Here is a 22,170-nt window from a genome sequence, read left to right as displayed (position 1 = left end):
TCACAAAGCATTATCATCGATTTATTACCGTATTACTTATTAAACCCTTCGTAGGGAAATATTATCAGGTACGCACTTGAGGTGATCTGTATAGAATTGTTACGTAATCCACTTGAGCTCACCTCATTGACTGTTTGTAATAGGGGCATCGAGTATTTATACAGTAATTGGACGTGCTTACCATCATTTGATGGATATTCGCCACCCTGACAACATCATGGAGAAAACCAATAAGAAGAGGAAGACCATTGTCCCACCACCCGAGGAAGGAAAGAAGACCGTTGTCCCACCACCCGAGGAAGGAAAGAGGAAACGGGGTGTGAATTTTTCCCCAAATGAAATTATAAAGTTAGTTGATCTCTTGGAATCGAAGTGGTCCGTGATCAGCAGCAAGTTTTCGGATGTCATTACGCTGAAGCGGAAGTCCGACACGTGGAAAGAAATAACCCTTAAGATCAACAGTGTGGCAAGCGTCCGGAGAACGATCGAAGCAGTTCACCATAAATGGCATGACCTGAAATCGAAGGCAAAACAGAAGGCTGCAAAAATCAATGTACTGACCAAGCGGACCGGGAACAAACCCCTTGGCGATGATATGTCCGAGTTGACGCAACTCGAGCAAAGGATCGTAGGCCTAATCGGTGTCGAAATGATACAAGGAATCGCTACTGGTATGGACACAGAAGAGCTGGACCTACCTGAAGATGACATGAACCAGCAATACCCGTTTTCCTCGTCTGTCACAGAAGCCGATGATGACGAAATTTCTTATTTCGATCAGAATGCGTCACTCTCACTTCAAAAATCGAAGGTAGGTTGGTCGTCTGCGGGCGCTCCAGTTTCCTGCATTACATTTCGCCCGATTTGTCTGCAGATTCAAAAGTGCCATCTTAGGCGCTTGGCTCTTGACGAGATATTTCATCCTTACATAGCATTCAATACTTAATTCTATCAAATGTATTTTCCAGAGAATTCGTAAGGTTACAGCAACCGTCACGCGCCCGAACGATAGCAGCTCAGAAGATGACACCCGATCCCCTTCACCGCCGCCAAGTCCTGTCCGACAACCCAAGAGCTGTCGTCCCACTGCTGGCTCTTCCAAGGCGTCTTCAACTGGTTTGTCTGTCGCAGCAAAGAAGTCATTGTATACATTCCATACCGCTGAATTGCGGAAATCACCCGAGGTAAATAGGACTTTGATTACTGGAGGCATAAGCAGTGATAAGGGAAGATCGCAACTTTCCAGGTGGCTGCACAACGATCTGTGCAATGCTTTTTCTCATTTGCTTGTGTCGTTATTAGGAAAGAAAACGTATCTCCTGACGTGCCCGTTTCAGTACTGGCCTTCTATATGAGAAGGAAGTAAATAACAACTAAAGACATACTAAGACCTCACTCATGTTTAATGGCTTTTTGCATTTAAGTCTATCAAATGTATTTTCCAGAGAATTCGTAAGGTTACAGCAACCGTCACGCGCCCGAACGATAGCAGCTCAGAAGATGACACCCGATCCCCTTCACCGCCGCCAAGTCCTGCCCGACAACCCAAGAGCTGTCGTCCCACTGCTGGCTCTTCCAAGGCGTCTTCAACTGGTTTGTCTCTCGCAGATAAGAAGCTTTCACATGCCGTTGAACTAATTGATGTGGAGAAGGAACGGGTCAAAATCGAGAGCAAGCGACTTGACGTGGAAGAACAACGGCTTCATCTGGAAGAAACAAAGGTTCATCTCGCAAAAAAGGCAGTATGGCTATTGGAGGTACTAGTGGATGCTGTTACGGAAACCAGCGAATCCCAGACAACTGGCTCAAAACCAAAGGAGTACAAGTCCAGGTCATCGGCATTCTCTGTACTTGAAAAAATGGCCAAAGGAGAGTGACCTACATATATCACGCAATTTTAAAGTGATGTTGTTGCTGTATAACTGCTACATTGTTTGTTAGATAGATAGTGAAGTAAGGAATAACTGATAAGATTGTGCTTTCATCAAAATCGTGTTGGTTGTTGGTATGAATTTATACCTTGATCACAGTACATTGTTCTGTACAAACATGATGTTTATTTGTTGATGAAAGAAGATCGTTGGAATTGTAGTTTGGCAGTCTCGCCAGTAATCAAATGCTCTACAACCTTACTGTATATCGTTGTTGATTGTAACATGATGTTGAAAACGTCTCTTGTTACATGTACCACCATTTTGGTTGTACACATCAATTAAAATGTTTGGGTTAATTGGAAATAAAGTTCTGTTTTCAATACATACTACATATTCCTGAAATGCTGATCTATCAAGCGTGCCCTTTCTCCAACACCTCTTTCTTCGACATCGACATCGAGGATTGGTCTATTGTTGACGTCATCATCGGGATTATCCACATTGGCTGGTGGGTCGTTTGGGACAGGGAGGCCGTGGTTTTCACAGATGTTATGTAGCACAGATGTTGCAATGATCACCGAGCAACACTTCTCGGGGCTTAATCGAAGAGTTCCACCTGCAAAAAAGGCATCTTATTAAAGAAATGAGAATGGGGAAAGTCAGTCGAAATCGAAATGGAACTTGTACTACAAAGCAGTCTATGCAGCAATGTTATGGGGTGAAATGCTGCAGCACTGTCTGAGAATGGCTATAATAGCCATTTGCAGACAGGTGCTGTCGGTGTCTAGAAACTGGCGATCTCTCCTGATTCACCAATAAGGACATAATTGACCTTCTTTGTGCAAGCACCTCCATCGGTTTTTCCATCTTCCAAAGCTTCGTTCAATGATGTTTCGTACTCGCCTGTGGTGAACGTTGTATTGTCTGTCCGCTGCATCTGCTGGGCGGGAGACTGGGGTCATGAGACAGGGTCTAAGTGGGTAGGCACTGTCACCGAGCAAGTATCCTCCATCATTCAGTCCGCGTTCCATCTTCACCTTTAAATTGCAGTTGGACCAGATAAACGCATCATGGGTGGCACCTGGCCATCGGGCTACTATATTTGAAAATTTCAAATCATAAGTACAAATCCCCTGCACATTAATGGCATGCCACTGTTTCCTGCACACGTATGCATTCTCGTTTACGGATGGACATTTGATCGGAATAAGGGATCCATCTACGCAGCCAATAACGTTCGGAATCCGATGGCGTTCTGTATAAAATCCTTCCTTCTGACGTTCTTGCTCAGCAGCTGTTCGAGGATATGTTATGAAATGTTTTGCTTTACCCTGCAAAGCAGTTGCAACTCTGGTAATAATCCTTGATATCGTAGGTTGACTCAAGCCATTTGACATGTCTCCATTGTCCAACTGCAAACTGCCAGTAGCAAAATATCTAAGCGCAACGCAAACTTGGAGAGTTGCTGGAACGGCGTGCGAGCGCAGCGTATACGGGGCAATGTCATCCTGCAACAGGTCGATAACTTCGAGAAGGACCGGCCGAGTCATCCGGTATCGTCTGTACAAATCTACGTCATCATAGACGTCAAGCGGTTGTAGACGATCTCTAAACACACGCTGCCGTCGTAAAGCCCGCCTTGCTTCCAAATTTTCCAACACAATCAACGCCGCAGCCATGCTCCTTGTGTAAAAATGTGTCCAACTATCTAAGCATGGACTGATAACACGCTAAGAAGCCCGAACACCTCACGTAACACTAGTAACGACTTGCGAAATAGATTGAAGTTACGGGTGCTTCGTGAATACCGCGTAATTCGCTAATAACGACCTAGTAATACGTAAGTGCTTACTAGGCCCTAAGAAGGCTTCATGAATAAGGCCCCTGGAGAGTTGCTGGTACTTCACGTGATCGCATGGTGGCTGGGGCAATCTCACCTACTAACAGGTCGATGATTTCAAGGAGGACTGGTCGAGTCATCCGGTACCGCTGATATAAATATACGTCATCGTAGACGTCGAGTGGTTGTAATCTGTCTCTAAACACACGCTGCCGCCGTAAAGCCCGTCTGGCCTCAACCTCTTCCAATAAAACCAGCTGCCATGATTGTAGCGTACAAGTGTTTCAAACTATTTACAAACACTCAACGAAGCCTAAAACACCTCACGTAATTTTAGTAACGCATTACGAGGTCGATTGAAGTAACGAGTCCTTTGTGAATATGACGCAAATCGATAAAAGCACACTACGAGCGGTGTACGACTTCGTAAACGCTTACTAACCCCTAAGAAGGCTTCATGAATAAGGCCCCTGCACCGGTGAACTTGCCACAACATCCAACAACTTTTTTATTTATTCATTACCGCTCTTGAAATTCGATGCATCGTCTGAAAGGCGCATATCCGGAACTGAAAATGTAGCACAATGCCTTCTTAAGGCCTGCGTGAATGCGTCAGCGGTTAAGTCACTAACTTATTCAAGATTACGCATCTTGTTCCCAAACAAGTGAACAGGCAGACATACACTTTGCGGTATTGACCTGGGTTTACTTTCACAATCAAATGTCTAGTGAAGTCCATTCCAATGTTTCGAAACGGTTTCGATGCATCCACGCGAAACTCCGATAGATCTGGACTGAGGGGTAACAAGTATGCAGATCCAGTCGTGTGTTTACACTTACAATGACGCAAGTTCGCCCTCACTTCCACTAGAGTTGCAGGTATCCAATACTTTTGCCTGACTGCTACGACAGTTGACCCAAGGCCATCATGCATAATGTGTTCCTGTGCCTTCCTGATCACTAACTTTTAAAACCAACATTTTTGAGACAAGAATATTGGCATGCAAGCATTTCTGTCCATTGACAGCGCCTTACGTAATCTCCCGGTTTCGCGAACTAATCCATTTCAATCGACGACTAAATTCAACTGTCGCACATCTGACACCAGTCTTGTCATGCATCAAATAATTCAATGACTCTGAGAAATGTGCTCCCTCTATCGATTTTACCCAGAGTGCTTCACCACCGTTGATCTTCTGTACAGTTATGACACCACGAACTGCGAACATTCCAGCAAATCTCATCACGTACACGGTGACACGTAACAATCGCTCTTGACTGCTGAAGCACTTGGCATCAATGAGCTAGCTTATGTCCCTTATTTCCGAGTGATACTTGCTCATACTCTAATGCTGCAGCAACCATCGTCTCTGCGCCTCACATTCCGTCCACCACTTGGGGCCTGTTCGCCACAATAGAGACGATTTCAATGCCTGCGTGTTGCATCAGCGAGATACTAGATTACCTTTCACGTGCCTCCAGTTCCTGATATCCGATATTTCCTAAATTGCATTCACTTTGGTTGATGTCGATCGTTTCAGCTGATTATCAGATTTCAACCAGAAGAAACTGATCTCGGAATCAGTCTAATAATTAAAATCCAGCTGTGGGTAATCAATTCATTTTAACATATTGTCCACATACTTAGAACAAAGTACCATCGCTGATAATTCCAACTGCGGAATCGTAGTTTTCACTCATGAATGTTTACTGACAATCTTACTCTTTGACCCAACCAAACTGATACATTTCCCTTGCCGCAGAAAAGCTACAGTTCCACAATGCACTAAGACTGGCATAACAAAATGCATGGATCTGCACAGGACGTTTACGATCAAACCTGTACCATCGCGGAAATTCAATATCTGAAATCACCTCAAGATCACTGGCAATTGATCTCCAACCTTTGACCTTATCAATCGACCACGAGTCCCAGAGGGTCAAACACGCTCCCCCCTGACAGTACACTGCGCTTTGTCACTTTTGCAGTGTAAACTGGAACTAGAGACTTCTTTGGAAACGAAGTTAGTCAATTTCAGCATTTGACATCATACCCAGAACACTCACTGTTGTACTATTGTTTTAAGTTCCTTCAAGTTCCGTAATGTGTGACAAATCAGCCGAAGTTGATAACATCTCTATTGAACCCTCCTTTGCGCATATTGTCGTGTGAGGTCGCGTGAGGTGTAAGAATAGTTCACGGCCTGATTATCATTGTTCACACCGGTGACCAAATTGTCCATGTGCAACTTCCAATCCATGTCTGTAACAACTTCGGACTTGCATTGTTGTTCCAACTGGTGTTCAAAAACAATGTCAAGTGAAATGAGAGAAGATGTATTTCCGAAAACTACAGTTGTGTAGCGGTATACAATGATATCTTGAGTGGGGTCATTGTTCCGAAACCACAGGAATTTGAAAAATTCCTGTCCCTTTCAAGCAAGCGAATTGACAAGAAAGCTCGGGCAATATCTGCAACAATAGCAATCTTCCGAGCACAAACATCAACAAAAGGTCTTGTCAGCTTCGCAACAGACATGGCCTTGTCACTCAGCAATCATTGAGGCACACACGACCGGCATTCGCAGCATATACAATCCGCAACCTTGGGTTTCAGATTCTTTGAGAACGTAGAAATGAGGCAAAAGGTGAGACTGGTGCTCGTCCCAGGGATCGTCCTTCACTTCCTCAATGTAGCCTTTATCCATGTGTTCCTGCATCACGCCGCAATATGTATCAAGTAAGTTCTCCTTTCGGAGACGACTCATGAAGTGTTCCAAATGACTCCTACTCAACTGTAGGTTAGACGGCAACTCCTTATGATCCTCTTTTCATGGAAGAGGGACGTGTCACGTAGTACTTTCCATCCTTGTTAGCTCACCTCTTAGCAGAGGTGAGCTTATCCCATACCGTGGCGTCCGTCGTCCGTCGTCGTCGTCGTCGTCGTCGTCCGTCGTCGTCCGTCGTCGTCCGTCGTCCGTTAGCAGGGCACGTTTCGTAACTGTTAGAGCTATTGAGTTGAAACTTGGTACACATGTACCCTTATGTAATGACACCTTGGAGACCAAGTTTCGGTCCGATTCGTTTCATGGTTCGGCCACCAGGGGGCCAAATGTTAAAAGTGAAAATATGCAATATCTCCCTTAATAGTAGTCGGGAAATTTTGAAAAAAATATGGTAGGTACTTCTAGCAAAGGTGCATCATATATCCTCCGGGTTTTTTATTTGACCTCCTTTTCAAGGTCACAGAGGTCAAATGGTGTAAATCGGCCGTTAGGATGTAACGATGGCACGTTTCTAAACTGCAATGACTATTGATACCAAATTTGGTAAACATTTACCCCTTAGTCAGGTGATCTCGGGGACCAAAGTTTGGTCCAATATGATTCACCACTTGACCACCAGGGGGCAAAATCTAAAAACCTTAAAAATGTGATTATTCCTTAACTTCTTGCCCGATTGCCACCAATTTGATATCATGGGTACATCTAACCACGATACAGTATATGTCACACATGTTTTTAATTTGACCTTCTTGTCAAGGTCAAAGAGGTCAAATGGCATAAATTCGCCGTCGGGCCGTAACTATGGCACGTTTCTTAACTGCAATGACTATTGATCACAAATTAAGTACACATGTACCCCTTGGTCAGGTGATCTCAGGTACTGAAGTTTGGTGCGATCTGATTTGCCGTTTGGCCTGCAGGGAGGGGGCCAAATCCTAAATTCTTCAAAATGCCATTATTGCTAGTAATGACTTGCCCGATTGGCACCAATTTTATATCATAGGTAGATCTAATTCTAACAACCATTCAATGTGTCACCCGGGTCTTCTTTGATTTGACCTACTTTTCAAGGTCACAGAGGTCGAATGTACTGTAAATTGGCCATTTTGGGGAAATTGTAATTGCTTGGACCTACATCAAACCTAACACTACATGACACAATACCATGCTCTTTATCCATCTTTCCTCCACATGAGGTGAGCACAATGGCCCTGGCCATTTCATGTTCGGTCTGTTCATGGTACGTATATTGTCTTGAAGACATCATCCATACTATCCACGTCATTCATGACGTCACGAACGTCCAAATCACTGCTGCAAAACAACGCTGATATGTTATCATCCAGCTCATGATTGGATAACACTCGACATGAATCAGCGATCACTGGCCTAGTAACACAACAATGCACTATACTATCCGTTGCAACAATCGAAGGATCACAACTCAGTGCACCAACCAACAATGCGCCAACGTTGGAAAGATGACCGTAGGTCAATCCCCCGTACACATTCTCCTTCGAAGAATTTCCATGCGCAATCTGCACCGATTAGCACGTCTACAATGAACTCTTTTTATCACAAAAGTCATCAGCTAGCTCCAGTCCTTCTAAATACGGCATATATGTACATGTGTGACCCGCTCTACCAAAACTAGGCGCTTGTCGCATCTGAACTTGACAGGTTGATACGGACTTGTTGTTCATTTCCTTATTGTAGACCTTTTGTGAAATGTGACCAAATCAGTTTGTAATAGATTTCACAAAAGGTCTACAATAGGGAAATCAACAACAAGTCCGTATCAACCTGTCGAGTTCAGATGCGACAAGCGCCTAGTTTTGGTAGAGCGAGTCACATGTATTCCAACCAGGTTGGTTGATCGGCGACATAATATCTCTCGTAATCAACACTGGGACACTTTTAATTCCATCTGATGTCACAATACCAATTGTAGCAAGACCATCATTACATTTGTCTGTTCTTCCAGCATGGAACGTGATGACATCACATGAAATCACTCTACATGTATGAAAGATTTTATCCAGTACCGCATTTTCCCCTGGGAATTCGTCTCATGTCATCATCCCAAAGTGGTGACTCTATAGTGGTGACTCTTGCGATGTAGATATCGGTAATCGGTAGGCTGCTGGACCGAGGGTGGAGCTTTCATGGATTTATAGTCCTACGTGTATACTACCCCGAAGTGGAGCTGATGATTAATTTAGTGCACACGAACAGTCGGCAGTGCTGATGCCATTTTACTGTTACTCAAGGTCGAGGCAATATGCAGTGGGTAAGATGCACCAATTTCTAATGGGGATTTCTGACTACTGGTAGTCTTTGGTGTCATTATGACTAATCAGGGTTAATCAGGACTAATCATAAGGTTACTTGGTTCCCTTCTGATGTTTTCTCTTTAAATGTTGCAGGCCTTATTATGCAGCTATCCTAACCATTGCATGCTTCCCCTCTAACTCCACTCTTCAAATAAAACCGCAGTCCCGAGGCAGCCAGTCTGTCTCAGTGCTTGGCCTGTAGGCTTTGTGCATGTACATATGTAGATGACGGGCTAGAGAAAGGCGACTTTCATTGCCCGGTGAATGCCACGACCATGGAGCCAATTCGTGAAAGGTAAGACTAAAACAATTGGGTGGTTGCCGGAACCGCACTAGTAGACCACCAGTAACAATCAATACTGCATTGAACATTCCTATGAGTTGATAAAGGACAATATGTGCTAGTATCAAACTGGCGGTTATGAAGGTACCTTTAAGCTGATGAATTTACCTGGTGACATTAATTAAGGATCATTACAACCAAGATGGTCAAAATTTGGCTCATTCACTTCCAGGCAAGAGTCCGTACTGTTGCCTGGTTGATATAAGAGGGAGGTGTAAGAGACTGCAAAGCCTGATGTCACAATCTAGGGCTTGCATTGTAGTCTGACAGATATAAGCCAACAGGGTAATATAAGAGACTGCATCATAGCTAGATGTCACATTTAAGTAAGAGACGGCATTGTAGCTTGATAGGATAGAGAAGAGAGCAAGAGGGTGATGTCACAATCAAGTAAGTGACCGCATTGACATTGTGGCCTGATGGGTATGATTGAAGAGGGTGATGTAAGAGCTGGGCAACATGCCTGATGTTACAATCAAGTATGACTTCATTGTAGCCTTATTGATATTAGAGAAGAGGGTGATGCAAGAGACGTCATCATGCCTCGTGTCACAATCAAGTAAGATACCGCATTGTAGCCTGATTGATATGAGAGAAGAGGGTGATGCAAGAGACGGCATCATACCTAATGTCACAATCAAGTAAGAGACCGCATTGTAGCCTAATTGATATGAGCGGAGAGGGCAATGCATGAGATGGCATCATGCCTCGTGTCACAATCTAGAAAGAGACCGCATTGTAGCCTGATTCATCTGAGAGAAGAGGCTGATGTAAGAGATCATCATGCCTCATGTCACAATCAAGAGACTGTATTACACAGCTGTTTCAGCTAGAATAGAAACGCAAGTTTAATCAAACGGCACCAGATGCCGCTTTTTAGGGAGGTGCTGGCATGAAGGTGTTAATTGCTACCCCAATAAACAACCCAGTTCCTCACCCCAACCGCTTAAGGATTACATAAAGGCCTGAATCCACCCATGTATTCCCCTTAATTGTGTTAGTAGTAATTAAGATTGCATGCGTTTATTAGAACCAACTTGACCTGAACCAAGCTTTGTGTATTATATTCCGGCTGCCATCTTGGATAGGCTTGGGCCTGCACTGCGTAGTGTATAAAAGATGACTTTGATGGAGTTTTTCTGTAAAAATATTGATGATTGTTTGCACCTCTATTATGTTTCAGCCCAGATACCAATTCTTCTGTAAAAAAGCATTTTAATATTCTGCATATAACATAGCTTTGTATGGCTGTGATTAGATTAGGTTTACACTCAGGCAAAGACAAATAATAGGCATTTTAAAAGGGCCTACTTCGTTATTCGTTGTGAAGAATGGTCGTCATTTGAAAATGCCATGCCCATTACTTATGTTGTGGTATGAAAGATTGGTGCCCTGTTGTACACAAATGAGACAAATAGTCGCAAAGAACAGGTCTTAACCTATAGTATATATAGGCAGGACAAATGTGTCCTATTGTAGGCCTACCAAGATGAGACAGTTAGTTGCAAAAATCGACAGGTCACAACCTATGATATCATAGGCAGGACAACGGGTGTCTCATCCAGCCTTGGGTCTTGTAATTCCGGGAGTGAAGTTGAGACAACAGTCACCAAGGACATGTCACAACCTTTATTATCATAGGCAAGGGATGTAGTTGTCTCATCCAGCTTGAGGCCTTGTTATTAAGAGAGATGAGACAACAGTCACAGAGGACATTATATGTTACAACCTGTATTATCATAGGCAAGGGATGTAGTTGTCTCATCCCGCTTGAGGCCTTGTTATTAAGAGAGATGAGACAAAGGTCACAGAGGACATTATGTCACAACCTATCTTTTATATGCAGGGGATGTAGGTGTCTCATCCAGCTTGGGGTCTTGTTATTAAGAGAGATGAGACAACAGTCACAGAGGACATTATATGTTACAACCTTTATTATCATAGGCAAGGGATATAGTTTTCTCATCCCGCTTGAGGTATTGTTATTAAGAGAGATGAGACAACAGTCACAGAGGACATTATATGTTACAACCTTTATTATCATAGACAAGGGATGTAGTTGTCTCATCCCGCTTGAGGCCTTGTTATTAAGAGAGATGAGACAACAGTCACAGAGGACAACATATCAAGGCAGTACCAGTACAAAAATGAAAAAGTCATGATTTCAATGTACACAATATTATTATTATTAATTATTCACAATATACATTTAATTTACATTCAATAGACTCATACATTAAAAAAATAATAATACAAAGTTCACATCTTCATATTCCTTGCTATAGAAGTTTCAACTTTAACTTTCTTTTAATAAAAGTGACAGACAAATGAACAATTCTTCTTACTAAAAGTATACGCAAATATTGTTGTCAAATTGTGGAACTGTAAGCTCAATTTATTAAAATCACAGTTCAAGATTAGACTAGAAACTAAATCTACAGTAAATAATCAAACAAAAGGGAAATGAACAATACACACAGTATGTATGTGCCAGCCAGAGTCTTTTTTAGACGACCAGGACATTCCTTGCCAGTTTCCAAGACTTTCTTGCAAGTTCTCTCGCTCTTCTTCAAATTGCCTAGATTCGCAGTAGTGCGAAGGGCATGATTGGAATACAACAACTTCATCTGAAGTTCAGAATCCCTGACACAGGCATATGTCCTATTGTCGAGGTTGACAAGCTTGTGGATGCTCTCTGCACCCTGCTCACCCATTAAACCAACAGTTTTCCACTTGAACGCGAAGTCAGGAATATGATATGTAAGCAGGTGAAATTTCACGGTTATAGAACAAGACGGAAAATTGACTGGAAACCAAGAACCATAACTCCAGCATTCAACAGAGAGTGTTCGAATTTCCTCTTCAGTGAGGAAGCGAGAGAATGAAATAAGATTATAGATCCTGGCCATTCGATTGAACAATTCTAGATACTTATCATGAATGTCAGAGAAACCGTGTTGACTGAGAACACCGACCAAGCCGTGGGGTTTTTCAATAATTTTGCGACAATGATTACCAATAAATGCATTGCTGTGGTAGGCCTGTTTATAAACAAGTAAGTCCTTTTCTAGCACGTTGTTTAGTTGAAGTTCTAGATGACCTTGGTGCTTCTTTACATTAGCAAAAACCACATCCAACCTGGAATGGAGATTCGCGTGTTCCTTTTCTACCTGCTTTAGCTCAGCCTTGGATGCTTTGAGTGATGCCTTGTGAAAATCAACAAGCTTGTCCTTTGTACGAACACCCTGACATAGATAACACTTGAACTCATCATCATCGTGATCATCAACATCTGCACCTTTTGCTTTCAGACCAGCACATTTAGAATGGACATGACGATGACAGAAGTCACACTGAACCCAGAAACCTTCAGGCTCATCCTCATCTGTCAGTGGAACAACACAAATAGTACTAGCACAATTAGCTCGAAAGACGCTGTTTTTCCTCTTATTTTTCATCAAATCCTTGACAAAACTGTCCTTGTCAGAGAAGTCTGACTTAGCACAAGATAGCTTATCATCAATGTCGACAACACTGTCAGTGAGACCTTTCCAACTATCGTAGAGTTTCTGAACCTCTGCATTCTCATGCTCAGCCATCTTGAGACGGTCAATGTTGACACACTTAGTCTCAAGCATCTCGTAAGCAGTTTTGACTAATCCAAGGAAAATATGCAGGGGAGGTGGAACAACCTGATCCAAGGGAACCGGAAAAAGCATATCCCTAACAACACTATTGTGGTATTTACCGTTAGACCTTCTGCATTCTGGATTCCTTTTGTCATTCAAGAAACTAGCCAAATCGGCTTTGTACATGTGCGAAGACCTAGCAACAAACTTTCCTTCAACATTTGGAACCCAATCCTTAGACAAATCATCATATACACAAGGAGTGTGAGCTTTGCCCCTACTCTCTCGGAGTTTGTTGAGAGGCAACAAGCAAAAGATACAAGGAAAGCTACTTCCTGCACCTTGGTGACCTAAAATATTGCACAACCATGCATAGTCACCGAATAGAAAAACCCTCAAAATGCTATCAGTCAACGGAGAAGGTAGAGAAATAGAATGACCATCGATAGCACCAACACATTCCCGCAAAGGGGAAAACATTTCCCAGACGTTATCAGAAGAATCGAAAGCCTCAAACATGCCCAAAATTTCAGTATTCTCTGCACTATTGCATCTAGGAAAATTGACCAATTGCATCACAAGCTTTGAACTGGACCCCCCTTGTCACCCCCCAATTTCAAGAAGACCTGGTCTTTGAATTCCTCAGGAAATGGAACCATCCCCAATTCACCAACTGACGCCATGTTTCGCCTACAGAAATCTTCAACTGATGCCTGGAGATCCTTTACACGACAGAAGGCCACAGGTGAAGTATCAGAAGAACCACCATTTTTGGGCAGCATGGCAATACCAACGTCAATGAGAGAGTCAATCGGAATCCGTTCCCTCATTTCATCCCTCATGAGGGGTTCACTAGCGAAAACATTCACACCCTTATTACCAAGAAACGTCCTCAAATTTCGGAACCTACTCATAGGGAGTTTCAACAAGACCTTCAAATCAACACAATCGCCTGGTGACAATGTTGCAACATTGCAGACTGATGCTGCCTTACACGCTTCCATGGTAATCGATGGATTTGCCCGAACAAACTGGGTAAAAGTCGCTACAAGATCTTCCTCAGATGGAGATTTGGAGCAAGAAACCAACTCAAGGACTCTCTTCAAAACGAGTGACCTTTCACTCAATGACCTCTCGCTTGCTTTAGACGATGGTATGACCGGTTTGACAACTCTGACATACTGGGCTGACCGCTTGTTCGTGGCAGTACTGCGAACATCAATAACACCATCTGGACTTTGCCCAACTTTTTCTAACATGTCCTTGCCAGTTAACTTTCCTAACTTACACTTCAAATCTGTAATTTCCTTGTCCTTCTCTGCAGCTTCATGAACTAGACTGTCCTTGACCATACTGTTCAACATACTCTCAGTTTCTAACCTGACTACATGATCTTTGAGTTTAGAAATTTCACCTTCTAATTTCTCAACAGTTTTTGAGTGCACCCTCTCCTGCACAAACAGTCGCCTTTGCAGGCGATGGACTTCTCCACAGTAGCCTTCACTCTCCTTGATTGTCGCAACAAGTTTCTCCTGCAGACATTTGGTTGACTCATTAGACGTACTCCACCAACGAAACCACTCGCCACCAAGTTCCTTAATTGTCACGGTGTCAGCCAAGTGTTGCTGTTTCAGTTCAAGGATGGCATTGTCTCGCATTTGAATGTCCTGCATGTACAGCTCCCGAATCTGGCTAGCGCGATCACGATAGTCCGAGTGTGTGAGGATCGTTTCCTCGGTCAATCGATTCAACATGCAGGTGAATAGGTGCACAGCCTCGCGAGTACACCTATCTCCGGTACCATTTTCATCACACTGCTCTCCAACGACTCCCATATTCCCAAGCCCTAGTCCCTTACTACGTTCGTTGATAAGGAAGGCCTCATCAAATGGCACACTAAACTCAAGTCCAGAGTTATCAAAACTCACCCACATCTTTTCATTACTAATACAAATTGTCTTTCCTAGTTTTACAAGGCCTGATCTCTCACTAAATAGCACATAAACAATGTGACTTCTACCAGGCAAACAATCAAGCGAAACTCGTTGTCCTTCGTATATGTAATCAGAATGGCAGGTGCGCACTGTTCCTGTATAGTCCTCAATTTGGAAATGATGTTCATCAACTTGACTAAGAACGGTTCCAAGATAAACGTTTGAGTCCAATCTGAACAAACACGTGTCGCCGACATTGAATATACGTTTTCCTGATTTGCCAGTGGATTTCTTGGACTTCTTGCGTTTACGACCGAAATATCGCTTTTGACCGCCTGCACTAACTTTCGAATCCAACCAAGCTTTTTTCTGAGGAGGGAAGTCACCATCATCATTCCTAGTCAGGTCCATTTTGAAGACGAGTATACCTGGAATTGTAAAGGCGAGTGTAAACATAATGGCAGTGGCTAAATGGGGGAGGGGGGGGGGGGGGGGTAACTGGGGGTGGCTCCAACAGACACAGCTTCTATTCTAATTCAATTCTGACACTGACCAGTGTTGAATCTAGAGAAAGAAAGGAAGTATCCTACAGATGTCCACTTTTATTTCAATGTAGATTCAAATAATATTTAATTGCAATCAAAATAGCCTCGGAACTTACCATCAATCCAAAATCAGAGTAGTAATCACGCCTGTCTATAATGTCGGTTGCATTTCTGGTGACACATCTTGGAGGCTGAACCTGAAATAAAGAGTAATTTATTTGAATAGAATACATGCATACAAAGCCTACGGGAATACAGTATAATGATTTCAATCATCTGTTTGTGAATACATAGATGAAGGGAAACATCGCTTAACTTACCACTTATCTTGTTCACTGCCGGATCAGTGATGTCGACGTACTGGGCCTATATACATGTAGCCTCTCGAATCAACTAAAGCATCACATCAGCCGGATTAAGTCGAGAAGTTATATTCAGTACACACCATGCAACCAGCTGAAATTAAAGAAAAAGGCATTTTAGTAACTGAAGGAATGTTTACCAGTCAACAAAAGGCACTGTTTTGGCATCACCCTGTACAAAAATACCACAACAAACTGGAATGTGGGTCAATGGGCGAGTTCATTTTGCTAACAGGTGGATATTAAACCAAGAACTTTTCTATATTTGGCGAATTCTTAAGACTATATTTATCAATTACATCTGTAAAGATATTTTCAACATAAACTATGGTATATGCTAACTCATGGCTTGTTCATAAGCACGATCATGACTTATTATTGTACTATTACCCATGCTGTACCCCTTTCACCAAAATAGACCCGACCATCGAACTTCAAAACTCAACTATTTTTAGACATTTGTTTTTCAAATGCATTTTCTGCATGAATATACAGCAAACTAACATAAAATAGATATATATTTTAAAAGTAAAGATTTAAATGAATACTGGAAGTAACTCGTTTTGCTAAATAACGATGAAGGGAATTTGATGTTGTACGATGAACTTGGCACCCCATCTCAAACTCCGTCTGCAAGTCGGCCATTTTGAATTTGAGCAGATCAAAGTTTGAGAAATTTCAGAATAAACGCACGATTCTGTACGAAACTGAAATGAGTTATGCAAAACAGCCGGGGTATTTATGATATATGATATTATGCCTACCTGGCTATCTAGTCTTGAAGAATTCCGAAATCTGTAACTTGTCGAAAAATCGATAAAAAGCATGGAAATCGCCACTGTTTCGTTAATTTTGGTCCAAATTTCATGAAATTTTCAAGCCGGGTGAATGGTCATGTGATACAACTTATGAGCCAATGAAAACCGTCGTATCTAATTCGAGCACGTGTACAGAAGCACGCTGATGTTTGAACGATGTCAATGCATTAACCCTTTGGCTGAATGGGTATTGCGATAATGTGTGAGATGTGTATTGGCGACAATGTTTACATAGCGGTTAACAGGCTTTTCGCATGGACCAATCGTTGGGCAGCAGGCTAGTAGGCAGAATGGTTTATTTCGATGTCATGTTTAGGCCTAGCTGAAACAGCTGTGATTATAGCCTTATGGGAGGGAATAGTGTAGTGTCACAAAAACTAATTTAAACTAAAGGTAATGAATGAGATATTTGCACTAACCTACTTTTATGACCTTCTGCACTACTTTAAGACAGTTATTGCTAAATAAGTCTTGTTTAGTATGGAACTAAAGTTAATGAACAGTAGGTTTGTGCTAACCCATTTTTATCACCAACTGACCTACTTGAAGACGGTTAAAGCTAAAGGATATCAAACTAAAAGTGTTTAAGAGTAGGTTTGCCCTGATCTACTTTTATGACCTACTAAACAATGTAAACACCGCTAGAAGAAGGCAGTCACGTTAATGGCATCAAACTAAATGTATTGAAAGAGCAGTTTTGTGCTGACATGCTTTAACACAGTTGTAGCAAAGGTAGTCGTGTTTGTCATCTAACTGAAGATATTCAAGAGCGGACGTGACAAAAGAACCCTCAACTACTTCATTCACTGCAGTTCAAATAAAACCTTCACAGCTGTCGTCAACCCCAGGGGCTAAATTCATAAAGGGCATTTGATGGTTAGACTTGTGTAACTTCTCCCTAATTAGTTTCAGGGCATATTTATATTCTGTGAAGGTTTATATGAAGGACTTGAATCTGTCTATTCAGTAGTTAAACGCTGTTTTAAGTTAAACGCTCTTTATGTATTTGGCCCCATTTGTGTAAGCTTGATTCCATCTAGTCTGTCGACATCTCCCAATCTACCATAAACCTACATTCTGGTACATGCATTGACTACTTGTTCCATTCTCTTGTCATTCATTTCATTCCTTGCTATTCAATTCCGCCAATGTTGCCAATGGCAAGTTTGATTGATGTTCGCACATCCAGATCAAATACGAAATTGGGCTGCACAGTCACTTTGGTCATCACTGCGACAGGAGGAAAATTACCCGCACACGTTACGCTTCCACAGAAAGGTTTTGTCCGTCAGCTGGTCATGCTGCAGGAAGAGGAACTGCCGGCCATCGTGGTTGTTACGTCATCAGCCACAGGTTGGATGAAAGAAGACACATCTCGGCATCGGTTAGACGAAGTATTCCATCCTTACGTGACCACAGAGAATGCAGATCTCTTTCTCTTCTCATCGTTGACCAGTATTATGTACGTCGTACAGAAAACTTCGGCATGGCATTTACACAGATGGGAGGGATGCTAGATTTTCTCCCTGCTGGCTGCACATCCCTTGTGCAACCCCTAAATCTGACCGTGATGAAGGCATTTAAGAACAACCTGAGTAAAAGTTGGAAGTCGTGGAAGAAACAGAACCCTGACGAGGAAGGGAGTTGTGAACGTATCGGTCTGCGTAACGTACTTGACATTATCATCAAGGCATGGGATGACACACTTCCAGAGGTTGTTGAAAAAGGATTCGAACTGGCCTTCAGAGATGCCCCTGTTGAGGAAGGGCCACATCAGCAACTGGATGAGGAGGAGGAACTGGGACTGGAGTTTATAGATGTTTGTGACGATGAAATGGCAGTAGAATTGGAGTAAGTATGCCTTGTGTTGGGATGGACATGGTGCGCACAGTGGCACAAATGAGTTGTAATGCATAGAATGATGTGAACGCCGTCGTTCCATAAAGTCAACTAAAATATATTTATCACTTAGAAAACAAGCATAAAAGGTTTACAGGTTACAAAAGGATAAAGAAGCCTGGCTGGCTAATGGTGATCATATAGTAAGAAGCTCTGCGGGCCGCAAGAGTTCAATATACACAATTAACAGAGTCAGATTGATGCATGCAAAACCCAAACAAAGGATTAAGCTAATCTTAACGAGCTGTAGACATGACGTCTTAACGCAGTCAAAACATCCCACTTAAGTAAATTCTTCATTACCGTAGGTTACTGTGCAGACTTGTTGAAGAGGTACTTAGAGTAAATCACCATTGCAGACAGATACTAGCAAGTCTAGTCAAAACATTGAAAGTAAACATAATAATTAATTAAATGCAAATAAATCAATCAAGACGTCAGGAGTCATAGTTATTATGATAAAACTGAAATATGTAGATATATACGAGAAGGAAGAACGATTATACTAAAGTGCCATAGCATTGAAAGAACATCATGAGCGAAATATACTTCCACAATTAATCATGAAAACAAAGAAAAGTCTCTGAATACACCACTAGAATGTCTTACTTTAGTGTGTTGTATATATTTACACAATGTCATGATACAAATAATCCATTCGAAACAATCTGGCATTGTCTAGATATCACTTAGGGGGCCTATCCAGTCCTGGATTTTCTGTTCGGCCCTTTTAGCGGCTGCCCGTTTTGGAGGACGAGTTTTGGCAATGTTATTAGTGTCAGTTTTGTTACCGGGAGTTATGGTAACATCATTATCCTTTGTTTTTAGCTCACCTCTTAGCAGAGGTGAGCTTATCCCATACCGTGGCGTCCGTCGTCCGTCGTCGTCGTCGTCGTCGTCGTCGTCGTCGTCCGTCGTCGTCGTCCGTCGTCCGTTAGCAGGGCACGTTTCGTAACTGTTAGAGCTATTGAGTTGAAACTTGGTACACATGTACCCTTATGTAATGACACCTTGGAGACCAAGTTTCGGTCCGATTCGTTTCATGTTTTGGCCACCAGGGGGCCACACGTTAAAAGTGAAAATATGCAATATCTCCCTTAATAGTAGTCGGGAAATTTTGAAAAAAATATGGTAGGTACTTCTAGCAAAGGTGCATCATATATCCTCCGGGTTTTTGATTTGACCTCCTTTTCAAGGTCACAGAGGTCATATGGCGTAAATTGGCCGTTAGAGTGTAAACTATGGCACGTTTCTTAACCACTAAAGCTATGAACTTGAAACTTAGTACATATAACCCCCTACATCAGATAACCTCTGATGCTGAATTTCAGTTTGATCTGATTCTCAACTTTACGACCAGGGGGCCAAAAGTGGATATCTAAAAAGTGTGATATCTCGCTTATAAGCGACTTGTTTTCGATAACATTTTTATAGTAGGTACTCTTAGGAAGAATACATCACAATGTCTTACGGGTTTTCAATTTGACCTACTTTTCAAGGTCACAGAGGTCATATGGCGTAAATTGGCCGTTAGAGTGTAAACTATGGCACATTTCTTAACCAGTAAAGCTATGAACTTGAAACTTGGTGCATATAACCCCCTACATCAGATAACCTTTGATGCCGAATTTTGGCCTGATCTGATTCTTTATTCGGCCACCAGGGGGCCATAATGGAAAAAGGAAGAAGTGCAATATCTTGCTTATTTGACTGAATTGTTTTCGATAAAATTTTTATGGCAGGGACTTCTAGCAAGGATACACCACATGTCCTACGATTTTTGGATTTGACCTCCTTTTCTAGGTCACAGAGGTCAAAAGGCGTAAATTGGCCATTAGTGTAACTATGGCACGTTTCTTAACTGCTGAAGCTATGAACTTGAAAGTTGGTACATGTAACCCCCTACATCAGATAATCTGTGACACCGAATTTTGGCCTGATCTGATTCTTGATTTGGCCACCAGGGGGTCAAAACTGAAAAAGTAGGACGTGCAATATATCGCTTATTAATGACTTTTTTTCGATGAATTTTTTATTGCAGGGACTCTTAGCAATCACACGATATTGATCTTGTTGATGTCATAGACAATTATTGGTTTGATCATAAACTTATATATACTGCCCTGTCTTATTACTTGACATCAATACACATCTAAAAAAGTCTTCATGCCTGATTGTGTTCACCATATTCACCTCTAAACTAAGCATGATCCTGCCTACTAAAATATGTATACGGTGAGCACAATGGCCCCTGGCCGTTTCATTCATGTCCGCATGGACTAGAACCAACTAGTCTCTCATAGAAACCACCCCACCAGGGGGCACGCTTTGCAATGAAAGCCCAGTCAGCATTGTTGTTTGCTATAAATATTTGAACAGTTGCATTTTGGATTGTCTCCTTCACAGTCTCAGCGCTTGAAATGAAAGTTGTTGCGTTGTCGCTAATTACTGAGCGGGGAAGTGAGCGTCTCGTGGCAAAACGGCGGAAAGCGTGCAGAAATGACTCCGTAGTCATATATGTAACCAGTTCTAAGTGGATCGCCCTTGTGTTGGCACAGGTGAACAGACAAATGTAACACTTACGTTTACCACTGTCAGTTTTGACTAACATTTCACCAGTAAAGTCTACACCGCTAATCTGAAAAGGCTGAGCGTTTTGTAAGCGACAAGCAGGTAATGGCGCACGAATTGGTTGCGCGTACGGTAAGCCACAAAATAGTTTACACACTACACATTTCCAAAGTACTGCCTTGACAGTCACGCGTATCTTTGTTATCCAGTAAGTCTGGTGTAACAGAGTAACTGTCGATTGCAGCCCTGTATGCAGTGTTTTGCGATGCGCGTCATCAACAATGAGCTTAGTGAAACCATGTTGAGGAGGAAGCAATATTGGAAATGTTGCGCTTTCGCTGATCAGAGCGTTATGCATTCTACCCACACAACGAACAATGCCCTGGTCTAGAAACAACTTGAGTTGGCGGACAAGCGGAGGCAGCACGTGCCTTGCGTCAGTTTGGATGCGGTCTATTTCGTGCAGGTAATGGGACGCCTGGACAGATTTAATCGAGGTGGTGTTTGCGCTATCGATCGCTTAACCATTGAGATTAGCATCAAGATTTCGATGGTTGGCTGATTGTTTCAGATTACTGATGAACCTGAAAACACATGCAGTTATGCGATTTAACTTGCGCAGCGTACCATACCGTTCCACACTAATAACTTGGCCTATGCCAACTTATCAGTTTCCGCGAGATTCACTGATTCAGATGGTACAGTTGTGCCAGGCACCAAATCTACAATAGAATCAACGAGTATTTGCGGGGGAAAGTTTCCCCTTCGTAGCCACTCAGGACCGTACCACCACATATCATTGCTTAGGAACTGATTGGCTATTGGACCAAAGCGTAGTGGATGTCACTCTCTGATGTAACTGACTGCGTACGTAATGAAGCAAGCGTGCGGCTAACAGGGCGGCCATTAACTCTAATTGTAGAAGTGTAATTTGCTTTGTTGGGGCCTCTCTAGACTTGGCAATGACTAACGCAATTTGATTTCCGCAGCGTAGATAAACGCATGCGCCGTAGGCTTTGATGCTACTGTCCCCAAAGGCGTGAAGATGACAAGGCTCCGTTAGGCTAGCATCAAGGTTTGGAAAGTAATGCCGTTTGATATTGCATTGCGTAGATGCGAGTTGTAAGTCATCAGCAATAGTTTGCCATTTGCGACATAGATCTGCTGACAATGGTTCTTCCCATTGTTGACCTTATTTCCAGAGCGACTGGAGGAAGATGCGAGATCTGATTGTTA

General features: G+C 42.5%; 2 protein-coding genes across 3 annotated transcripts in view; both read left to right on the top strand.

Annotated features, from left to right (window-relative positions):
* The window catches only part of LOC135494968 (diacylglycerol kinase delta-like), a 782,762-nt gene that overhangs the window by 466,021 nt on the left and 294,571 nt on the right, over positions 1-22,170 (top strand). The window lies entirely within an intron of this gene.
* LOC135495003 (uncharacterized) lies at positions 218-2,121 on the top strand. The gene is made up of 3 exons (XM_064783389.1): positions 218-811; positions 933-1,184; positions 1,446-2,121. Exons 1-3 carry the CDS (start codon positions 218-220, stop codon positions 1,875-1,877), a joined length of 1,278 nt encoding a protein of 425 aa, XP_064639459.1. The 3' UTR covers positions 1,878-2,121.

This window comes from Lineus longissimus, chromosome 10, assembly GCF_910592395.1.
Source record: "Lineus longissimus chromosome 10, tnLinLong1.2, whole genome shotgun sequence".
NCBI lineage: Eukaryota > Metazoa > Nemertea > Pilidiophora > Heteronemertea > Lineidae > Lineus > Lineus longissimus.
This window is presented reverse-complemented; position numbering and strand designations above follow the sequence as displayed.

What these genes read in the sequence shown, in the direction of transcription:
- LOC135495003 (XM_064783389.1), top strand. Translation starts at nt 218, where the DNA reads ATGGAGAAAACCAATAAGAAGAGGAAGACCATTGTCCCACCACCCGAG. An exon ending in TCTCACTTCAAAAATCGAAG is followed by an intron (nt 812 to 932) that starts GTAGGTTGGTCG and finishes ATCCTTACATAG; the next exon opens with CATTCAATACTTAATTCTAT. An exon ending in AATTGCGGAAATCACCCGAG is followed by an intron (nt 1,185 to 1,445) that starts GTAAATAGGACT and finishes TGTATTTTCCAG; the next exon opens with AGAATTCGTAAGGTTACAGC.